We start from the raw sequence: 21,046 nt of genomic DNA, 5'->3' as shown, positions 1-21,046 counted from the left end.
AGAACATGGGACTCAAGAGTGTGGAAGACTTGGGGAAAACAGTGACTAGATATCAGAAGGGGCTCTTGACCCAGGCCCAGCATGGAATAGCCAGGGGACCCTGGCCATTCTGTGGCTCCGACCTTCACGGTCCTCACTCATTCCTGCCTGCTGCCTATCTCCCACTGCGAATGTGAACAAGGACTGACGACCAGAAAGCCCTCAAATGGTTAAGCCATTTTGATGTAAGGTGGGGTTGATACTGATTTCAAGGCCTGGAATTTCTAGAGAAAAACGGAGATGTTTAGGGGGGGGGTGTCAGTTGATAGTACGGGCTTGTAGAAGATCATTTGATATTCCGTGGAGGATTCAGGGGAACCCCCATGCAGAGTTTCCGGCCCTGCAGACCCATAGACAGTGAGGCCGGGGCTGAGAGGGGCCTGGCTGGGCTTGGGGGGGTGGCATGCCAGGAAAGGAGGCTCCCTGCGCATTCCGGCACTCGCTTACCCTGCAGTTCATTTCAGAGTTTTCAGGACACAGCAGGGACCACTAATGTCTCGAGACTGTGTTCTTGAGGGCGTACAAATTTGAACTTACGTTACTGAATGTAACTTACTGTTACAGAATGATCCAGAGCCCTTTCCAGGAGGCTGAAAGAGATCAATAGCAGGGCTGTCGTTCCTGAGTCTCCTGAGGGCAGAGATGCTGGGACACCCAGAGCAGGGAAGGAAATGGATTCTCCTGCATTGGGACTGGCATTTCCTAGGATGCCCCTCCAGGACCCAAAACTTAGGGAATTGTAGGATTTCTTTCCCTCTACCTCATAATGGGCAGATTCACTTTTTTTTGAGAGAGAGAGAGAGAGAGAGAGAGAGAGAGGATCAGAGAGAAAGAGAGAGAATCTCAAGCAGCCTCCGTGTCCAGCACAGAGCCCGGATGTGGAACTTGATGTCACAATTGTGAGATCATGACCTAAGCAGAGATCAAGAGTCGAACACTCAACCAACTGAGCCACCCAGGTGCCCCTGGGCTGATTCACTTTGTAAAGTCATCATATTTCTATTAACTTCCTTACGTCTCCTTTCAAAAACAAAGTCTTCTCCCACCTTCTCCCCCACTTTATTTAGCAACTATTTCTATTTGCTTCTCTGGGAGGAACTTTTTCGCCCTCTTCCCAAGTTTCATTGTCCTCTGTGTCTCTAACCAGCAGGTCTCCTCACGGCACAGCCTCCCCCAAAGGCTGGCTTCTCCCCTGCGTGCCCCCCCATCCTCCCAGAAGCAAAAAATTCCCCCAGCATTGGAAACCGATGTTAAAAACCGAAGTTAAACTGATAACAACTTAAGGAAATGGAAATGGGTACAATCTGCCATCTGAGGAGCCGAAGGCACCTTAGCTGTCCATTGTCAATCCCCTCCCTTGATGCCCACAAAAACTCAGCGCTGTGCCACATAGTGGTGAAGCCAGAGCAGCGGTGGGAGGTGCAGGTGAGACCTTGGCAGGGACGCTTTGGATTCCACATCACCGCCCAAGGTTATGTTGACCTGCATTGTAAACATTGTAACAACTCTACATTCCCTAGTTGGTTTTACGTAAAAAGTTTTCATTTTTGAACAAATGGAGCTAAACCCTGTAGACTCTTAATTTATAGGACATTGGCAAGGGCTCAAGACCGGAAAAATCCACGCGGGTACTAATAAAACACAGAGTCGTGTTGCATTTTATTTTACAGCTCAAAGGGGTCTCGGGGCTTATTGAATTCCACTTTTTACATGTGAGGAAACTGAGTCCCCATGCAGAAGTGATATGTTAATACTTTAAGGCCGCAGAAGTAGTTAATATGATATCACAGATAGAATTCATTTTCAGAAAAGGAGGTAAGAGGAGTTGGGAGGAGATAGGAAGCTTCCCTGATACATCCCTTTGCCCCAAATAACCCCCAAGCGCCACAGTGTCCATGAATGTGTCAAATCTGTATGTCTCACAAGGAGTTTCTGCTGCTTCTGATTTTCACTTTGCTGCGAATGAGGTCATCCTTGCAGAGGTTGGGGTACTTCCTTCTGATTGAGGATAGGTCTCTCCAGACATGAGCTAGGTGTCCTCTGCATGGTTCAGGATGCCCTGAACCAGGAGAGACCCATCAGGCTCACCGACACAAGTGCCAGTCCTGGGTGGCAGCATTCCATTCTTATTCCCATTCCTGTGATCGGCGCGGGGGGGGGGGGGGGTCAGGTGCCCACGTGTGCTGCTCTAAGAGGGAGGGGTCGGGTCCTCAGGCCCACCCAGCCCAGCCGGCAGAGCAGGAGACAGTAACAGGTGGTGGGTAAGGGTTCAGATGAACACCTGGATTCCAAGGCCAACTTCTCATCTGCACCTTCTCATCTGTAAAATGGGCATAAGAGCATCAACCTTACCAGGTAGTCTGAGAAATAAATGACATAATTCCCTGCAAGGACTCACTGAGGGTGGATAAAAGTGAGAGGAGGAGGAGGTGGAGTGAGCGTGCCAGGCTGCTTTCCAGAAACCTAACCAGGCCTTGGACACACATATTTTAACTCAGATCTTACCAAAAGTTTAGAACAGCATGAATTATTTAGTGTCTAAGAATCACTTGGGAGCCATAAAGGCCGGGTGACAATACGTGCCGCTCTACCTCGGCATTCCTCATTTTAAAAGAGAAACAAAAGAGGGGCGCCTGGGTGGCGCAGTCGGTTAAGCGTCCGACTTCAGCTCAGGTCACCATCTCGCGGTCCGTGAGTTCGAGCCCCGCGTCGGGCTCTGGGCTGATGGCTCAGAGCCTGGAGCCTGCTTCTGATTCTGTGTCTCCCTCTGTCTCTGCCCCTCCCCTGTTTCATGCTCTGTCTCTCTCTGTCTCAAAAATAAACTTAAAAAAAAAAAAATCTGCTGAGGATTCAACTCAATTAAAAAAAAAAAAAAGAAACAAAAGATACCTCATAGGGCAAGATTTGTCCAATTGGGGAAGTTAAAAAAAAAAAAAAAGCGCTAGGTTGAAAGGAAAAATAATTTTCCATTCCGTACCTTTAACAACACTTACTTTAGATGTAGTAACATCTACATGAGAAGTTTTTAATTTCAATTGCATAGTTACATCTATATTTTCACACGATTCTCGAGACACTGCTGGAGAAGGAAGTTAGGATTGTTACTTCCCCTCTCCTGACCAAGCTGAGATGTGGCCCACCTAGAGCCCAGGACCACTGTCTGGAGAATGCAGACTTTTTGGGTCCGCTGCTGCCTGGCCTGAGGGTGTGATTTTTCTCTACCTCTGGGTCCCGTTCTTGAGGGCCTATATGAGAGCCTGACTTTTAGGAGATTTTAAATTCTTAATGTTTCGAGCACTGTATTCCTTTCTCTGGCAACCTTCAAACACAGCTTTGGCAAATATTTTTTCTTTAATATTTCAGCAGACTTTTCTGTCCTGGTACAATTTTAATGCTTCTATTTCCCTTTTTTTAAGGGTCTTTTTCATACTCCATTTCTCCCCCAAATCTTCCTCTGGTCGGGGCTGAGGCATGGTCTCTGCTCAGAATCTGGGGCCCCTGATGGGTAGTCCCTCACTTTGCGTGGTGATTCCCTGGTCTGTAAGGTGTGGGCATAGCACCTGGGGCTACTCTGGGGCTGTTGTCCAGGACAGATGACAGACGATGAAATAATAAAATACATAATCATGTAACAGGCAGTCAGTGAATGGTACCTTTAATCATCATTAATAATATTATTGTTGGGGTGCCTGGGTGTCTCAATCAGTTGAGCGTCCAACTCTTGATTTCGGCTCAAGTCATGATTCCGGGGTCGTGAGATTGAGCCCCTCGTTGGGCTCCTCGCCGAGTGTGGAGCCTGCTTGAGATTCTGTCTCTCTTCCTCTACCGCTCTCCCCTGCTCTCTCTGTTTAAAATTGATAATCATAATCATAATATTGTCATTATTATTTTGACTTTGGGGTTAACAAAATAAGACTTTTCTAAAGTGTGCCCCCACTGGCCATTTTAATGGAACCTTCTTTCCCCACTTAGATCTAAGGGCAGGTGACTTTTTGAAGTCGGCTTGCATCCCAAACATAGCATCTGGGTCCCCCTGTGGCATCCTGTGGAGCTTTTCACAAAACCACCTCTGCCTCCCACTGTTAGTGTAGAGGCCACTTCTTGCCATGAGCCGATTGACACTAAGAAGTATCCAGCGGGTGCTTTTAACCTCCGGTCAACAGCTTCCAACCCTCAGCCTTCTCTGAACTCATTCAAATTTCACAGACCCTGCCTTTTCCTCTGGTTGGCTCCCCAGCGATCTTCTCCTTGACCAGCATTTTCAGTGTCTGTTCCTGGCCACCAGGAGCAGCGACTACCCAGAAACCTACCAAAAGCGATTAAAGGCATCTCTTCCTTGGCTTGGTGCATGTTTGTTGAGTGTCTGCCAGGCAATTCGGGTGGCCAGAAATTGTCTCTTACCGCAAGGCTCACCAGGGGAAGGAGGGGAGGACAGATCCACACAGGGTGGTGTGGTGCTAACAGGGCCGTGGGCAGGGCGCCCCTGCTGGCTACTCGGATCTCCAGTTACTTTACAGAACCTTTCAGGTTTATCAGCACCCCGCCCTGCCCCTGTGTTCCATTCCCCACCCCTGAAGCTGTTCCTGTGTGCGGCAAGACTGAGCACAGACCCACAACAGCATAGCATAGCCCAGGGAATAGCTCCTAGTGCTTTTTAAAGGAACTCTCCAGAAATGTAGCAGTGTAGAGGCCACTCCCTTCTGGCCGGGTCCGGACCTCAGAATCAAGGGATGTGGCAGAAAGTCCAAAGCGTTTTTTTTTTTAAAGAATCTCCCACAGCACCCCCCACCCCACCGCCAGTACATAGGACACCCGTTTAGTTTTTCCACGTGGAAAATCCACGAGCTGACCTCTAATGATAGTCGTTCAAAATGTCTCCGATGTTGCAGATTCTTGCAAGGAGCTTTCCAGCTGCTGGGTCCCCCTCTCCTCCTCCAGATGTTCTCCCTCTCGGCCAATTACTGCTTCATCCAGGTCCCCGGGAGCACATCGTGCGCAGCTGTGGCCACTTCCTCTTGTCCCATCTCAGCCTGTCCCCAACTCTTGTCTGCTCTTCTCCCCTGGAAACTGAGTAACAGAAGCCTCCCCACTCGGAACACCCCCAGGCCCCCGCTGAGCTCCTTCCACTCTGAGCTAGGGTGAGTGGGCTCAGAGCAGAGCCACGTGGGCTGGGGTGACACCTCTTGTCCTGCTTTTATCCTTGACCCGTAAAGAGAGACTGTGCACTTGCCAACATCGGTGAGAGAACAGATTGAGTTAGACATTCAGTTGGGTTTTCTCTGTTAGGAGTTCATTCCCGGAGTCTGAGGGGTATCTGGAGGCTGAAAACAAAGCATCCCATCAGACAAGATAAGGAACGCCTTGAAGCCATGGGGTGGTGGTGGTGTTTTCCTTCCTAGCACTTGACGTGGTGCTGGGCTCAGGGAAAATACTCAAGAAAGGCAGCGTGCATTTCGGAGCCAGGATCCTGGGGGCAGATAGAGCAGGGCTTCTTCCCAGCCTTGGTACTCGTGAACTGTGTGACATTGGGCAACACGCTTGCTGGCTTGGATGTCCTTTTGGCGGTATGAGGGCTTATTCAATCATTTGACAAATATTCATCAAAGGCCTAGAGTAGCATTGGCAAACACGAACAAAAAATAGATGATTTTGGATAAACGTGGGGGTAGAGCTGACAGGACCTGTCGAAGGCAGTGCATGGTCATTTTGGTTGGCAGTTGAACGTTGGGAGAAAGAGAATTCACAGTGGTAGAGAATACACAGAGGAGAGGAGAGGCCCAAGCTGAGCCCAGGGTGCAGCCCACCTCCAGAAGTCAGGCAGAGAGTGAAACTGAGCAAGGGGATGGGAGGAGGGCATGGCGGAGGGCATGGCACGGCGCAAGTGGCCATTGGACAGAGATGCCCACCGAGTCTTGGAGGCTCATTTACCGCCGTGTATTCAACACACACCAAGAAGGACGTGGAAAACGTTCAATAAAAGAATTTCACGGGGAGCCTACATTTCAGTGGCCTAGAAAGCTTTCAGTAAGACAAGTTTCCAAGTGGAAACTGCTTCCAGCTCAAGACTGCCAGGCCACAGGCGTTCACACCATTCCTGAGACGTGACTGGTTTTGCAAGAAGCCTCCCAGACCCCATGAGCAAGGGTCTCATGCACACCATCTACCGTCTTCACTTCTCCAGTGGGTCTGCCTCCCTCAGCCGCTAGTAAACTTTCTAAGTGAAAAACAACAACCGCCCGCCTCCACAGCCATGGTCGACAGTGGGTGGCCAAGACCCTTGTACTTCGACGGGGGTGTCCACAGTGTTAGTGACACCTCCCAAGCCTTAGTGTCTTCTGCGCTGACAGGTGGCTTTCGCTTGAGTGAAGAGGCTGAATCCACATATTTTGGATTTGGAGATCAGCTTTCGTAGCAGGGGTCAGAGATTGTGACCTAACATGTGCTCCTGTGGCCCCAGGCCTCCAATTTCATTCCCATTTTCTGTGCTCATGGATGAAGAAGAGACTTCTCGAAATGGCACAAAGTCTTGGGAAAATCTCACTGGTTCAGATTTTTTTCTCTCTTTTCGCCCTTCTTTGTGTAGACATCTCCGGTACAGCCCGCATAGACCAGTGACTTGGGAGAACTGAGGTTGTTTTTACACAAGAGTTCACTTTTCCAGCTGTGTGGCTTGGCAACACATGTCATCACATGATGTGGTCCAGCAACAGGCATTACTTACCTCACGTGCCAGCCTCTGGTGACAGGCCATCGGGCTGTCACCAGACCAGTGAGGCCTGAAATTTCTCACCGGGTCCCCTGCTCAGACTGGCTGTTTGTCGTTCGCACCACTTGCAGACAAGCATGACTCTTAGGGCTCCTCTGCCACCACTGTCCCCAGGTGTCCTTGCACCCTTCTCAAGAAGCAAGCTTGTAGGGAACATAAAATAGAAGATGAGTGATTTGTGACAGGTGACCAGAAAGAAAGGCAACACCACCTTGCCTGACTTTGGTCGGTTTACTTACATGGTCACACCTGATGTGCGCCTCTCTGTGTGTGTTTTTAAAACGTTAAGCGTCTGACTTCGGCTCAGGTCGTGTGGGTTTGTGGGTTTGAGCCCTGCATCGGGCTCTGTGCCTACAGCTCAGATTCTGTGCTTTGCGTTCTGTGTCTCCCCCCTCTCTCTGCCCCTCCCCCCTCAAAAAAAATGGATCCACGTTAAAATAAACAAATAAATAAATAAATAAAACACACATAGGGATTTAAAATATGAAAACTGAATAGAAGTTAAGCTTGGGAAAGACGCCGTGTAAAAAGCTAACTCATCCCCCCTGATGTTTTCGGCCCCCCTGGCAGCAGGCGGTCAGATCAGGGTGTGTTAGGAGGGCACTCTGGATAGTCCTTTGGGCGGAAAACCATCCGAGGAGTAGAGAAAAGAGAAGCACTTGGCCATTACTTGCAGGGGGAAGGACGAGTCACAACCTCATTTCAGACGCTGTGTGAAATTCCCGAGGTGAGAAGACGCGTGTCTGTACGTAGGGAACCGGGGGTGACAGTGCGGAAGTGCCCAGTCCCAGCACTTGGGCACTTGTGGGGTGCCCTCGGGTTCTAGCTCTACTGATTCTGAGCTGTGTGGCCCCACACGAGCAGCCTTCCGTCTCTCTAGGCCTCCGTTGGCTCCCCTGTAAATTAGGGCAGCATCATTTTCCTCCTAAAATGGCTCAAGGCCAGAGGTATCAAGGTATGTGACTTCTCTTAACAAACCTCAAAACACTGTGTGCTTTGTAGAAAGGCTTTCCCAGACATTACTTGACCCCACAAGGACTCTATGAAAGCATCTCCGTTTCACAGGTAACTTAGCCGAGAACTGTGGGCTGAAAGACACAGTGTCTTACCTTGCGCGTGAAGACCACGGTTTTTAAAATACCAATTTTCCTGCAACTATTGAAAGAGTGGAGGCATTTCCTTGGGAGACCGTTGTCATGGGAGGAGAGAACAAGAGACAATCCCTCTGTCCTGGGACAGGCCCCCTGGACAGGGACCTCTGTCTATAGCCGCTGACGAGAGACGTGTCACTCAGTACCACACGTGCGTGCCCACACGCAAGCACGCACGCAAACACGTGACGAGAGAGGTGCTCACTTGGTCTCACGCACAGACACACACGTGTGCACGCACACACATGTGCGCGAGCGAGGGGCCGAGCCCAGGCCCTGCCCAGCCCAGCACTTAACAACCATCCTGAGGGAAGACTGTTCTGTGAACCTAAAAAGCCCGTTGGTACAAAACAGGGAAATCGTCCCTTTTCTAATTGTCACGAGAACTTGAGCGCCTGTTTCTTCAAGTTGTTGTGTGAGAAGGATGCATGTTCCTTGTGCTTTCAAACCAGCGAAGTTCCGTTGAAAGAATGATTCTGTGCTTCAACTGTCTGCATGTTAAGCATTTCTCTGAGCAGTGGATTTGGAAATGCACAGTGTGGTAGGGTTTTGAACAACACAGGCTGGAACTCCGTGGGGCTGCTTATACGTGGGTATTTCCCCATAAACACAGCACAGCACCGTGAATGTATTTTCTTTTCCTTCTGATTTTCTGTATGAAATTTTCTTTCCGCTAGCTCACTTTATTGTACGAATACAGCATATAGTACATAGAACGTATAAAATATGTGTTAATCAACTGTGTAGGTGATCGTTAAGGCTTCCAGTCGACCGTGGGCTATTACAGTTAAGTTTCTGGGGGGTCAGAGTTAGATGGGGTTTTCGGCCGTGTGCCCCCACACCGTTCAAGGACGAACTGCGTCGTCAGAGTATTGGGTAGCAGGGAGAGTTTCCGTCAAGTAAAAAGACATTTTATTAACTGATTTCCGTTCTTTTTTTTTTTTTTTTCTGCCTCTCATTTCAGAACGGTTTGATCACCACTGTCCCTGGGTAGGCAACTGTGTGGGCAAAAGAAACTACAGATTTTTTTATATGTTTATTTTATCTCTGTCTTTTCTGACAGTCTTTATACTTGCATTCGTTATCACCCACGTCATTCTTCGTAAGTATGCTGGCGAAATCAGATTACGTATGTAACCATTTGCCTGACTTTGGTTTTCGGATTTAATTTTGGTTTAATATTTTGATCATTTCGGGCTTTCTCTTTCTTCTCTTTCCCCTCTTCCTGGACCTCTCCTCGCTTCCAGCTGCCCCCTTTTGTGTTTCTCCCCTTTCTCCTCCCCTGCCCTCCCCTCCCTTCCTCCTCCCCTGTCACCCCTCCCTCCCTGTCACCCTCCTTGGCCTCCCCGGGCTGCCCTTCTCCCTGCCCTCTCTCCCTTGTTCCTTCTACTCCCCATTCCTGATCCTTCCGGCCACAGCTGCCTGACCGCCCCAGATCAGGCTGTCTTTCACTTACAAGACTTTTTCCTTGATACACTTGCCCCTGCTGCAACCTCAGTGACCTCACTTTCTCTTTTGCTAAGGGATTCCCTGAAAGAATCATTCCCACATTTTGCACAAAGGATAATGGGCTGCAATGATAACCATCAAATAGTTTTGTTTGTTTTTAACATTAACACGATACTGGCTTAAGTGAGAACAGTCACCATCCCTAGAAAACAATGTCTGAGGCTGAAGACTGGGTTTTCTAACACACACACACACACACACACACACACACACACACACACACACACATTAAAAATATACAATTGAAAAGATTTTCAATTACCTGCTAAACATTAGTAAATCCCTGGCAACATTATTAAAGGAAGGAAGCAACATTATTAAAACTGAGATTGGGATATTAATGATTTTAATGTGTATTTGCCTAAGCAAATGACGTTTCTTATTTCCCATTCTGAAGGTCATGACTTTGAATTTCTTTGCCCTCTTGGTTATCCACTTTCCAACAATAGGGAGTGATGGGAAGGAAGTTAATTGGCTTTGAACTATAAACTTAAGCCTTTAACTTCCATTACAGTGCCCATTAGCAACATGGGAGACCAGCGTTGCCTCTGGTCCACATTCCTGAAGTACAGCCATCCATTAGCAAGTACAAAGCTTCCTCCTGCAATGTGTCCCTCACTGTCTGAACACAAGCCCACTTTCTTCCCCGGGCAGCAGCACTGATACCACAGATGGCATGTGCCCAGGCTGAAGTTAGAAGTGCATATTCCCTGCCGCTCTTTGGGTTGGGTTTGGTGCAGCCCAAGATAGGGAGGGCATAGAAAATTTCGCATGGAAACATCGGTCATGATTGGACCTTACGTGGAATCTCCTAAGTTTTCATGGCATTTTAAAACGTAGGTCCCGTTCTTTTTGGCTGAAATCCCTTCATCTGAATGTGACGCAAGTTTGTAATCTATGCTTGAGAGCCATAACTTGGGTGGGATCCCAAGAAGAGAATTAAGGTTTATCAGAGGCCTTTTCCGCCCTACCTTGGAAGGGTGTTAATGGTGGCCCTTTGCTCTCTATTTTCAGAGTTGAAAATGGCAAAAATGTAGCCAGGGTCCTATCTGCTTATTAATAGGCAAAAGAAACAGAGACAAGAAACTGTGGTTTACACAACTCGAGAAGAAATAAGTGCTGATAGTTGCAGCACATTTATGACCTAAAAAAATAGTATTCAAACTTGACGTTTTTGTATCATCTTTAGCAACTTCAGAATGCTTTCATATGGGTATTACTGAAGTGTATTTATGGCCTTGCCCTTACATTCTGGGTATCAAGGGCCAGTTTTCGCTTGCTCACCTGCACACGTGAACTCTGGGAACACACACACTCACACACACACTGTGAAGCCAGCCACCTGGCGGGCGGGTGGTGTACATTTGGGTACACCCACCACAGTTGGGTGAGGTACATTTCACTTTCATCTTCCCTAAAGGTTTACTCACCCCAGATCCAGCCAAATAGAGTTTGTGGTCTACGACCATTCCACCCTGAACACGCTGACCTGGGAAGCTAAGCAGGGTCTGGCCTGGTTAGTACTTAGATGGGAGAAAATGGAGTTTGCTGTAGTTTATGCTTTATATATTGTTAATCCCATTCTCCACCCAAAAAAAACGTTCAGAATTTACCTGCTTGCAAATTACCCGAGTGTGTTGAACAAAAGCAAATAAAGATTATCCTCTCCCCTTGTTCTATACCCCCCAACAAATCCCCCTGAACAACCCCACCCGCCCCCAACTTGGCTTGGCACTCCATGCTCTAAGGAAGGGCAAATTTTTACGTGACTCTCATGATCCCCTAAGATTATGAAAACATTGGCAAAGGCAGAGCACTGTCACCTGAGTTCTCCCTGCCAGGTAATGGGGCTCCAAAGGGAGGTTGGGGGAGAATCCTGTTGTAGCAAAGATTCTGGGGAACCTGATGGCTGGACTTCCTTGTTGAGAAGGGAAGGTTTGGAAAAGCAAGCCAGTTTGGGGTCAGTAGGGAAAGAGAAGTCATTTCTTTTAGTGTCTTCCTTTTGCCTCAAGATGGTGTTTTCTCTAGGATCTGCCCCAGCCCACGTGCTGGCTTTGCCCCACTGGCCTAGTGGAGATGGAAGAAGAAGCCTTAAGCTCTCCTTCTTCATTTTCCTGCTCTTTGGCACATCCTTGTGCCTCAGCAGTGCACTGTGGGGAGCACAGCACAGAGGGAGGAAATGGGGCCTCAAGGATGAATTTGAAGCCACCCCACCCTCAGCCTTCCCTCCTACACAGAGGGGTCCAGGACCCTGCCTCTAACTGCCCCCTGCAGCCGCAGCAGAGATAACAGTGTCTGTCCTCCCTGTGCCTCTCATCTCTGCCCCAAGCCAGATGATGTCCCCAAAACACATGGCTTCACGCAGCACAGCAGGGACCCAGCATCACCACTCTAAGATAGGAGCACCAAGACTTCCTCCCCCATGGGCATTTATGTTTAAAAACCATGATGTCAACACGTACAATAAAAACTGCTTCTTGTCAGATACATCTTTACTCAAGTCCCTAAAGAAATTTTTTTTTTTTTTGCACACACAATTCATGTTAAAATGTCTTCAAGCCTAAAGGAGTCAGTAATAAACTCCAACGTTATGAGTTTGTTTACTCTGGGTGCAGAGAAAGACGTCTTTTGTACGCAGCCTGGTTTATAGGATGCCCCAGGTCAAAAGTTAACAAACTTTGGAAAAACAGTCTTTCATAAAAGAAGAGGAAAAAATAGCATACAGTATTCTGTTTTCCTATTAAAGTGAGGAAAACAAAGGAGTAATCAGAACTATAATTTATGGGGAAGGACGCAGGCATCCATCTGCTTTTATTGAAAAAATATCCTGCAGATGTCGGGTCTAATTATGAATCTGCCATTTTCTGGTTGAATAACTGTGGTGGAATCTCAGTCCCCGATCAGTATGCTGGTGCTGTAGCACAACAAAATATAATTATTTAATTGATCTTTAGACACCTATTATTTTCATGTAGATGAGGGAGCTTTCTGCATAAGGGCTGTTTTTCTGGAGGTGAATGTTTGAATACTAAATTTTGGTTTCATTTCCCACAGGTTCACAACAAACAGGATTCCTAAATGCTCTTAAGGACAGTCCTGCGAGATATCCTTTCTGGTCGTTGTGTTTTTCACAATGCTAACGTGTTCAGTATTGGACTGACCTCCTCAACTACCTCATCGTCCGTGCCCTGGCTTTTCTTCTCGGAACTCGTACTTTCTTGCATTCTGTAAATCCTCCAAAAAACTCCCCGTATTCACCTGCATGCGTTGTGGTGTCTGAATGCTTGAACCTCAAAGTGACTCATTTAGCTCTGTTTAAATCAAAGCGCTCTTTAGCTAGAAAGCCAAGTGTAAATTCTTGCCCGCCCCAGGAACCTGCATTGATATGTGTTAAGTCAGGTTGGTTTGGGTAGAAAGAGGTCTGCAAGGTCCAGTCCACCTCATTTTGATCAGGAGGTGGTCCCTGCAGTGTATTTATAGATGCCTGTGTGTGGGTTGCCTTCTTGGTATGCAGTCACCAGATGGGAATCCTCTGACCCTCTATATGGATTCCATCTGGGAATCTCGTTGGGTGCCCCTCCAGACAGTCTGGATGACCTATATTGTTTCTAGGAACAGAACACCTTTTCTCAGTCTTGAATGGACTAAAGGTGGCCAATCTCAGGCCATTCAGATTAATCCCATCCTGCCAAACAGTATATATGGGCGTGTACCACACTTATTTTGAACTTCTTGAAAGAAAAATATTCACCCATGATGCACACGAATGGGCTCCCCGCCTCACCCATCCCCCTAAGTTTCACATTCATTGTTGTAGCGCTGGCCCACTGGACCCATTGACCTGGCTCCATCTGGGACCCAGCTCCCTTTCTTCTTCACATAAGCAAGTAGACTGGACTTGAACTTCTCAGTACTCCCAAAAATAATCTTCATCTTGTGGTAGAGAATTCTTAAACAATGAATGAAGAACTTGATGAAGATGTACGTATCACGTACAGCATTTAGTTAGTAAGATAAGCTGGCTCACGTCCCTGGGAACTGGTGTGTGGGTGGTGGTAGTGTTATTAAGATAGAACTGACAACAAATGTGGTCTTATAGATATTTGCATAATATAAAGTATCTCTTTTTTGGTGCCTCTGTGTTCATAGGCAACATAGAACGTTGGTTGCAAGTACAGATCCTATAGTCGACTAATCTCTTAAAAGGGGGACAGGCGACATATGGAAGATATACAAAGGGGGCTTGGGTCCTGTCTTCTATTAAGGATCTGGGAAGCAAGAGTTAGCTAGAAGTTATCCAGAAGGGAAGGTGGTCCTGAGAATGGAATTTTCAATGTTTGTGGCTGCTAAGAACAGGTCTCACGAGAAATGTCTCTCTTCATCCCTGTCCCCAGTCCTGCCAGGGTGACACCCTCCACCATCATCTCGTCCATGCCCTTCTATTTTCAAGGCCTGTTGCTTTGGCATATCTTACAGTCAAGCCTTGTCTTTTCTTCCCAGAAGAAGAGGCTTATCTGTCTTTCAGGAAGTTGGTTACATCATGAAAACACGCTGGTCATGTTAAGTTTTATACATGCACCTTAGACCGGAACCAAGGTCTGGGCTACCGGCTGGAATGCTTTCTGAAGCCTCGAGAGTGTGGCAACCTGAGCCACCTCCCGTCCTCTGTCCCTGGCACCTGTGACCATTCTGACCCCTGGATGTCTGTGCAGAATGCATGTGGAGCATTTCAGACAATGAGAGGTATCAGTGACAGGGACCCCTCTCGGTGGGGAGGGGAGGCAAAAGCCCACCTGAGACCTGGGGGATTTCAGCTGCCCCATTCCTTGGGGCCTGCAGGCTACCTCCTGCCCCATGTGGCTCTCCTGGGTGCCACCTTTGGGCACAGCGGTCCCCTCTCTAGCAGACAGCATGCACCTCTTGTGTGTGGTTTGTGCTGTTGGGTCTTCGTGACACCTACTACAGGCCTCCCAGCTCGTGGATCTTATCATCTCCCAACCCCAGAAAGAGTCACAAGGAAGGACCAGATTGTGGGTCCTGGATTCCTGCTGCCTCACGATGAATGAGGTCATTTCTTGTAAATGAAGTCTGAGGTCATTTCTTTTAACGCTTTTGTGTCTCAAGTTTTTGACCTGCGAGAGTCAAGCATTACGTACTTGACATGCTATGGTGACGAGACCAATTATATGGGATATCAGCGAGAACACCCAACACCAAAGCATCATCTGCACGCATGGCAGGAGCGATTTCATAGAAGCTTCTTTTTTGTGGCAATATGTGCAACGGGCAGGCTCTGCTAGAACCTTCTTTTAGGGCACACATGTCTGCTCATTCTCATGATTTGGCTGTGCCCATAGTGTGTATAATCAAGAGCACTGTGTTCCCCAGGAAGGGGAACAGACAAACGTTGTTGGTAGAAAGGGTAGCATTTTGACCTTGCTGGATAAACTATTCGCATGGAAAGGAGAGGAAAGCGAGAAATGCCCCTACTAGGTTCAGAGCAGATTTTAGCTTGTTTTCCCCCAAAATATCATGCTCAGGTAGAGGTCAAGAGTTTTCGGGAGGGCCCAGGTCATGAAAACTCCCAAGCATCTCAGCCGCTGCCTTTCCAAATGGTGTTGTCACCTCTAGGTGCGGAGGTTTTCCCTTGGTGGGTGTTACCAGGCGTGTTCTCCACGTTCAGGAGCTTGGCAGCCACGTGGCCCAGTCAGAGCCAGTGGGGGCGACAGCTGGCTCTGAATGCGAGTCAAGCCCCTTACAGTGGCCAGACACGCCTGCAGGGCATCCTGCCTCCTCCAGGCCACAGCCTTTCGTAACAGGCTCCAGCTTGCACCAGGCTGTATTTTAGAGGCTTAGAGCAACACAAATTTACTGTTTCGCAGTTTTGTGGGTCGGAAGTCCAGCAGGCTTGGCTCATTTCTGCTCTGGGTCCCGCAGTGCTGAAATCAAGGTATCAGCCTGGACTCTCGTCCGGAGGCTCCAGAGAGAATCCTCTTTCAGGCTCATACGGGTGGTTGACCGAGTTCCCAGGGCATAGGACTGAGGTCCCGTCTCCTTGCTCCGTTCTCTGATTCATGACTTCCTTGCTCTTCTAAGCCAGCAGTTGTGGGTCAGGTCCCTCCCACACTTTGAAGCCCTCCCGCCTCTCTTCCGCCCATCTCTCTGACCTCAGCCAGAAAAGCTCTCTGTTTTTTAAGAGTGGCTGCACCCTGAGAATTCAGGATTATCTTCCCATCGCAGGGTCCATGACCTGCAGTCTGCAACTCCCTTGTGCCATGTCGGTAATGTATTCGGAGCTGCCAGAGATTAGGACATCTCTAGGGAGGCCACTGCTCTGTTGGCCCCACAGGCCTTTGGGGAGGAGGTACCCTGGAGTCAGGCACTCAAGTACAGGTGTCTCTCTTACCTGTACTTGAGTACAGGTTTCTCTCTTACACCCGTCCATGCAGCTCACTAGCAGTACAGCTCAGCTCTGAGTCTATGTCTGTCTCGCCATTGTCCTGTGAGTTTGTGAGTGAAGTGGCTTAGCCATCCAAACTCACATGTGGCTCTGTCCAAACGATTGGCTACTATCATCTACGTCTAAGACATTTACGATGATGGATATATGAAAAACCAAATCCTCAACTCCTCTTCAATCTTAGAGAAATATTATAAAGGAAATTTACCTGGTAATTCTTCCTCTGCAAAAGGAAGTGGGTGGCCCTCCTTCTCCCCCAGGACTAGGGAAAAGCAACCACGATGTCTGGGTGAGGAGAGAGCTTTATTTAGCAGGGTCGAGCTGTCAGCACAGAGCCCGATGCGGGGCTCGAACCCACGGACCGCGAGATCATGACCTGAGCCAAAGTGGGACGCTTAACCGACTGAGCCACCCAGGCGCCCCTGAGGTCAGGTTTTATGGCACCTCTTGATCCACTGTCATTTTGGGCTCCTGCCTGTTAAAAGGTGACCTAAAGCTGAAGGCAGAATATCCCAGGGTAGCTACCGCAGCTGATATAAAGATTATCTGATAAACCCCCTCCCTCCCATTTCTCTCCCAGAGAAAATCCGGCACCAAGAGCAGGACTCCGGAGAAATCTGACAGCACAGAAGCCCATGGGGAAGAGATGGGCAGGGAAGGGATAGGGGAAGTCTGAGCAGCAATCCCAACTTCGATCTTTATTCTTTCTGGAAGTAGTGGAGAATTTCAGGAACGTCAGACGTACCCACACTAAGACGTGAGGTCCTGGGTTTTTTTTTTTTTTAATTCCACAGAACAGAAATTGTTTCATGTGCCACCGAACACTCCTCCCCCAGTCGGTATGACTACTTACAGGCTCTCTGTGCTGACAGCGTCTTTCCTGTTTTAAGTACATGCTTTGCAGAAGAATCCCTCCTTCTATCGAGTGGGTCTATAAAGAAGTGTTGAGGTCTGATGATGTATCAGGAATCTGTATTCCAGAAGAAAAAGTATGCTTCAGGTTCTATGAGGTTGTGATGTGTTTTTGAAAAAATACTGAGTTCTGGTTACTAGTGATAATGTATATATGATGAGTAAGGCTGGATCCCTGTATGCCAGGGAGTAAGGCATCCCTGGATGCCTGTTTGGTACTTTGGGCTCCTGCCTTTCCTGTGGACACCTGTGTGGCTCTGGAAGGGGCACCGGGATGGCCAGGGAGGTGCTTCTGAGGGACAGCTTTCAGCTCACTAAGAAAGATGTGCTCACCACTGGGGCAGCTCAGAAACAGCATGGCCAGAGGAAGCGATGAGATCACAGGCCCTAGGGGTGGTCAAAAAGAGGACGGACCACGCCTCCCTACATGGTTCTAGCATCAGATAATGTTATGACCTCCAAGCCTCCTTCCACTGCTGAGGCCCTGGGAGTCTCTTTGGAGGTGGTTGATTTCTGATGGATGAAACTGATCCGTGACATTTCACACTCATGACAACTGCTCTCTGGCCGATGGCAGTGTGGCCCACAGCTCGTCCTCTCTAGACCTACAGTCTCTGTGGGGCAAGAGTCTATACGGCACCAAGCTCTTAAGACAAGAGGAGGTTTTCTGGCAAACTGCCTGAGCACAGGACCGGAGTCCAGTGTAGCCTCTGCACGTGACCTGCTGACTGTTCTCGGGCAAGAGGATAACTTAAATTTATAATTTTTCAGTGGCCTCCAATCTGGTCTCCTGACCATGATATGAAAATATTTTGATGAGAAATCAGGGTCCAGGCAAAGGTTTCTCACAGATTTACTGTGAGAACTATCCAACTGAAAGCAATGTCCTTGATGAAATGAGGGAGATCAGAAACACAAAAGGCTATTTAACAACCAATGGAGGCACCTTATCTATCGGAAGCACTGCCAGGAGCAACAGAAACCCTGACATACCAGAAGGTCTTCCTCGAGCCCACCAGCAGGACCACAGGAGAAAGGAATCAAGCAGCTCACCCAATGAGAAGCGGGAGGTACCCGTCAGTAAGGACGGGATGGCATCTTGTTTGCAGCAAAGCCAAGAGGTGGGGGAAGAGGAGGAGGAGGAGGGGAAGGAGAAGGTGGAGGAGGAGGGGGAGGAGAGGAGGACGGGTGGGTAGAGCCAGTAGGCTCACTGGTGGCACTTAGCAGGTCCCTTCCCAGCCCACAGTGCAGCCCTGCTCACATCAGGGAGGCTAAGGATGCTGTCCCGGCCTCGGATGCCCTGGCCAGCCCTCCCTCCGCTTCCCTTCTTACCCCCCAGTGGCCTGAGGCCACTTCCTCCCTCTTATCTCTGCCTCAGAGAAGCAGAGGCAGTGGCGTGGCTGGGTGCTATGGACTCTCAGGAGCCGCCCCCCCCCCCTTCCCCAGGGAGAGATGGAAGGTGAGTCTTCTCCACGAAGAAAGACACTGGGTCTTCTCTCCGCACAGCCAGGCAGTTTCCAAAGGACGAGGTCCGCTTGGCATCTGTTTCTTCCAAGATCATTTGACGCAATACCCACTCTGTGCAAATTCTGCCCGGGTTACAAAGTCAAGAAGGAGCCACCGGCCCAGACCTCTGAAGCACATTCTATCAAAGGGGGCTGGCAGAGCAGCGAGGGTGGACAGAATGATTCGCTCATCTCCTCAATGAACATCTGCCGGTGCCGAGACCTGGTGTATGACTCTGAGTTCTAAAAAGCAGAGTAAGTCTTACGTGGCCTAAAACATCATGGAGAGCTTGAGGTGGGGGTGGGGGGTCCAGAAGGGCATCTTGCAGGGAAATCAGGAAAGGCTTTGGCAGGTAGCGTTTGCATAGGGCTTGGAAAGATTGGGGAAGAAGTCCTAAAACTGGAGACATGGAGGGGAGAGATCCCAGGCAGGGCCAACAGCCTGAGCAGGGCCGGTGATCCGCAGCATGTGTCAGGGAAGAGCAGCCCGTCTGTAGGGCCAGACCTGGGCTTGTGTTCATTGATTCCTTCAGCAGGGTTTGCAGGGCTCCGGGAGCTCGGCTGTGCTCCCAGTCAGCAGGCCCTCCGCCCTAACGGTACAAGCACACAGATGCACTTTCGGCTCATACACACGGCGGGCATAGCGGGAGGGGAGCCGTGCTAGCTAAGCCGTGGTTGGGGGGGGAGCCGGGGGGGGGGGTCAAGAGTGACTGCTCCCAGGAAGGGAAAGGCCCTGACAGCATTGTATACCAGTCAGCCTTCCTGCCCAGGACGCTGGGGAACCAGCTTAGATTTCTGGCAGGTGAATGACATCACCGGAGCCTTTCTGTCATGGTTGTTGTGTTCTTAAGAGTACTCATTTGCAGCAGGGAACACAAGGAAGGGGTGAGGCGATGTGTGCAGGGGAAAGGCCCCCGGAATTGAGATGGGTGATAAGGGGACAGCTGAGCAGGTAAGCAATCAAATCAGTGCTGCTGGGAGGGAGGAGGGAGAGTCAGAGCCAGTTCGGAGGGCTCAGCCCTGGGGACCCAGGGGAGGGAAGGCACAGTGGAAAGGGGAGAGAGCTAGCACCGGTTAGAAATGCGTCCTATTTGAAATACACGCGCAGCACCTAAGAGTTGACCCCCCGGCAACCCCCACGTGAAGCTAGAGTAACCTCACGGTCCTCTGCAGTTCCTTGCATGAAAGGCGGAAAGAGGAACAAGTCATGAGCCTCCAGTGACCACATTGCAGCCTCAGAGGACATGGCACTGGTCACGCAGAGCCAGGAGAGCCATGTGGCCTCGCCTCCAGCTCACCAGCGGATCTGCAGGTGGAAGTCCCCGCAGGGGTCCCCGCAGGAACAGGGCCACCGGGGCCAGCAGCATCCTCGAGGAGGAGCCAGAGAGGAGAAGCCCTGCCATCAACAGTCGTCACGATGAAACGGCATTAACATCCAATTAAAAGGATTACAGTCATTTTTAATCATGACTTATTGTTCGGCGCTCCCAAACGAAGAGTTTTCAGTGGTTGCTAAATCAAATGGTAATTGATTCTACGTGTGTGGAGGCTCTCGCCAGAAAGCCTTTTTGTCCCCAATTTGCATTCATTTCGAGGCACGCTGTCTGAAAGGCACCGGCGGCCTAATGGGCACGGTTCTGTTTTAATGGAATTTGGTAGAAGGCTCGGATTTGGCTCAACGCCCTCAGAAAGGAGGGACACCGTACTGCCCGTTGGAAAATTAGTGATGGCGGCCCAGGCCTTTGCTAGACTCAGCTTACAGGGCCCTTCTGTCCTGATGTCTGTGGGTCCTCAGGGGGACCCCAGGAAATAGGTAGGACAGGTGTCCATCGGTCCCTTACAGCTGAGCCTGCGCTGAAGGGTCAGATGAGCCCAATTTACACTCAGCCGTGTTGCCAGAACTGGAGCCCAGATCTCCTTACTGCCAGCCCCTCTCTCCGGGCAGGGAATTGACACTCTTTCCCACTGGCCCTAACCGGTCTGAGGGAGTGCGTGAAGAATAAGCACCAGATTATATCTCATGGGGTCACAAAGTGGGGGAGGAAGTTGTTGTGGTTTTTCTAAATCACTCAGGTACTGGAAGAACATAACTCTCGTAAAAAATTTCAAATAAGAACGTAAAAGAAGCACTGCTCTCCTCTCCACCCTTCCTCTGTCGTTCTGTGGGAATCCTTGTCAGTTTTCAGGGGTCTTTCCAGACGGTATTCGAAGAGTGTGAATACGTATGTGTCTGTACACGGTTGCAGGGACTGTTTCTACCTAAGAAGGATCGTTTTCTTTGTATTCTTCAGCGGTTTGATTTTTAGATGTTTCCTGAAGGTATTTCCATGTCAGCATATGGATCTATCTCATTTTTTTCCCAGCTGCTTTATAGAATTTCAGAACACAATCTATACTATATTTTTCTGTTGATGAATACTTAGATTTCTTAATTGTTTTATTGCATAAAAAATGCGGTGGCGGGCCATCTTGCACGTATGTCTTTGTGCACGAGTGTTAGTGTTTCTCCAGAATTGACAACTAAATGTGGAATCACTGAAAGCTAAGCATATTTTTTAAAATTTTTTTTTTAACATTTATTTATTTTTGAGACAGAGAGAGAGAGACAGAGCATGAATGGGGGAGGGGCAGAGAGAGAGGGAGACACAGAATCGGAAGCAGGCTCCAGGCTCTGGGCCATCAGCCCAGAGCCCGACGCGGGGCT

General features: G+C 49.1%; 1 protein-coding gene across 4 annotated transcripts in view; it reads left to right on the top strand.

The window, feature by feature from the left end:
- The window catches only part of ZDHHC14 (zDHHC palmitoyltransferase 14), a 291,516-nt gene that overhangs the window by 241,675 nt on the left and 28,795 nt on the right, over window positions 1–21,046 (top strand). For 3 of the 4 annotated variants that reach the window (XM_040448776.1, XM_040448777.1, XM_040448778.1), the window contains exons 4-5: window positions 8,921–9,058; window positions 12,520–12,568. In XM_040448776.1, coding sequence (XP_040304710.1) covers window positions 8,921–9,058; window positions 12,520–12,568 — 187 coding nt within the window. The remainder of the gene's footprint in view (window positions 1–8,920; window positions 9,059–12,519; window positions 12,569–21,046) is intronic. The other variant, XM_040448780.1, reaches the window with a different exon arrangement.

This window comes from Herpailurus yagouaroundi, unplaced genomic scaffold, assembly GCF_014898765.1.
Source record: "Herpailurus yagouaroundi ecotype Mexico unplaced genomic scaffold, PumYag 198, whole genome shotgun sequence".
In the NCBI taxonomy this organism is placed as follows: Eukaryota; Metazoa; Chordata; class Mammalia; order Carnivora; family Felidae; genus Herpailurus; species Herpailurus yagouaroundi.
The sequence above is the reverse complement of the archived record's forward strand: the minus strand, read 5'-3'. Positions and strand labels throughout refer to the sequence as shown.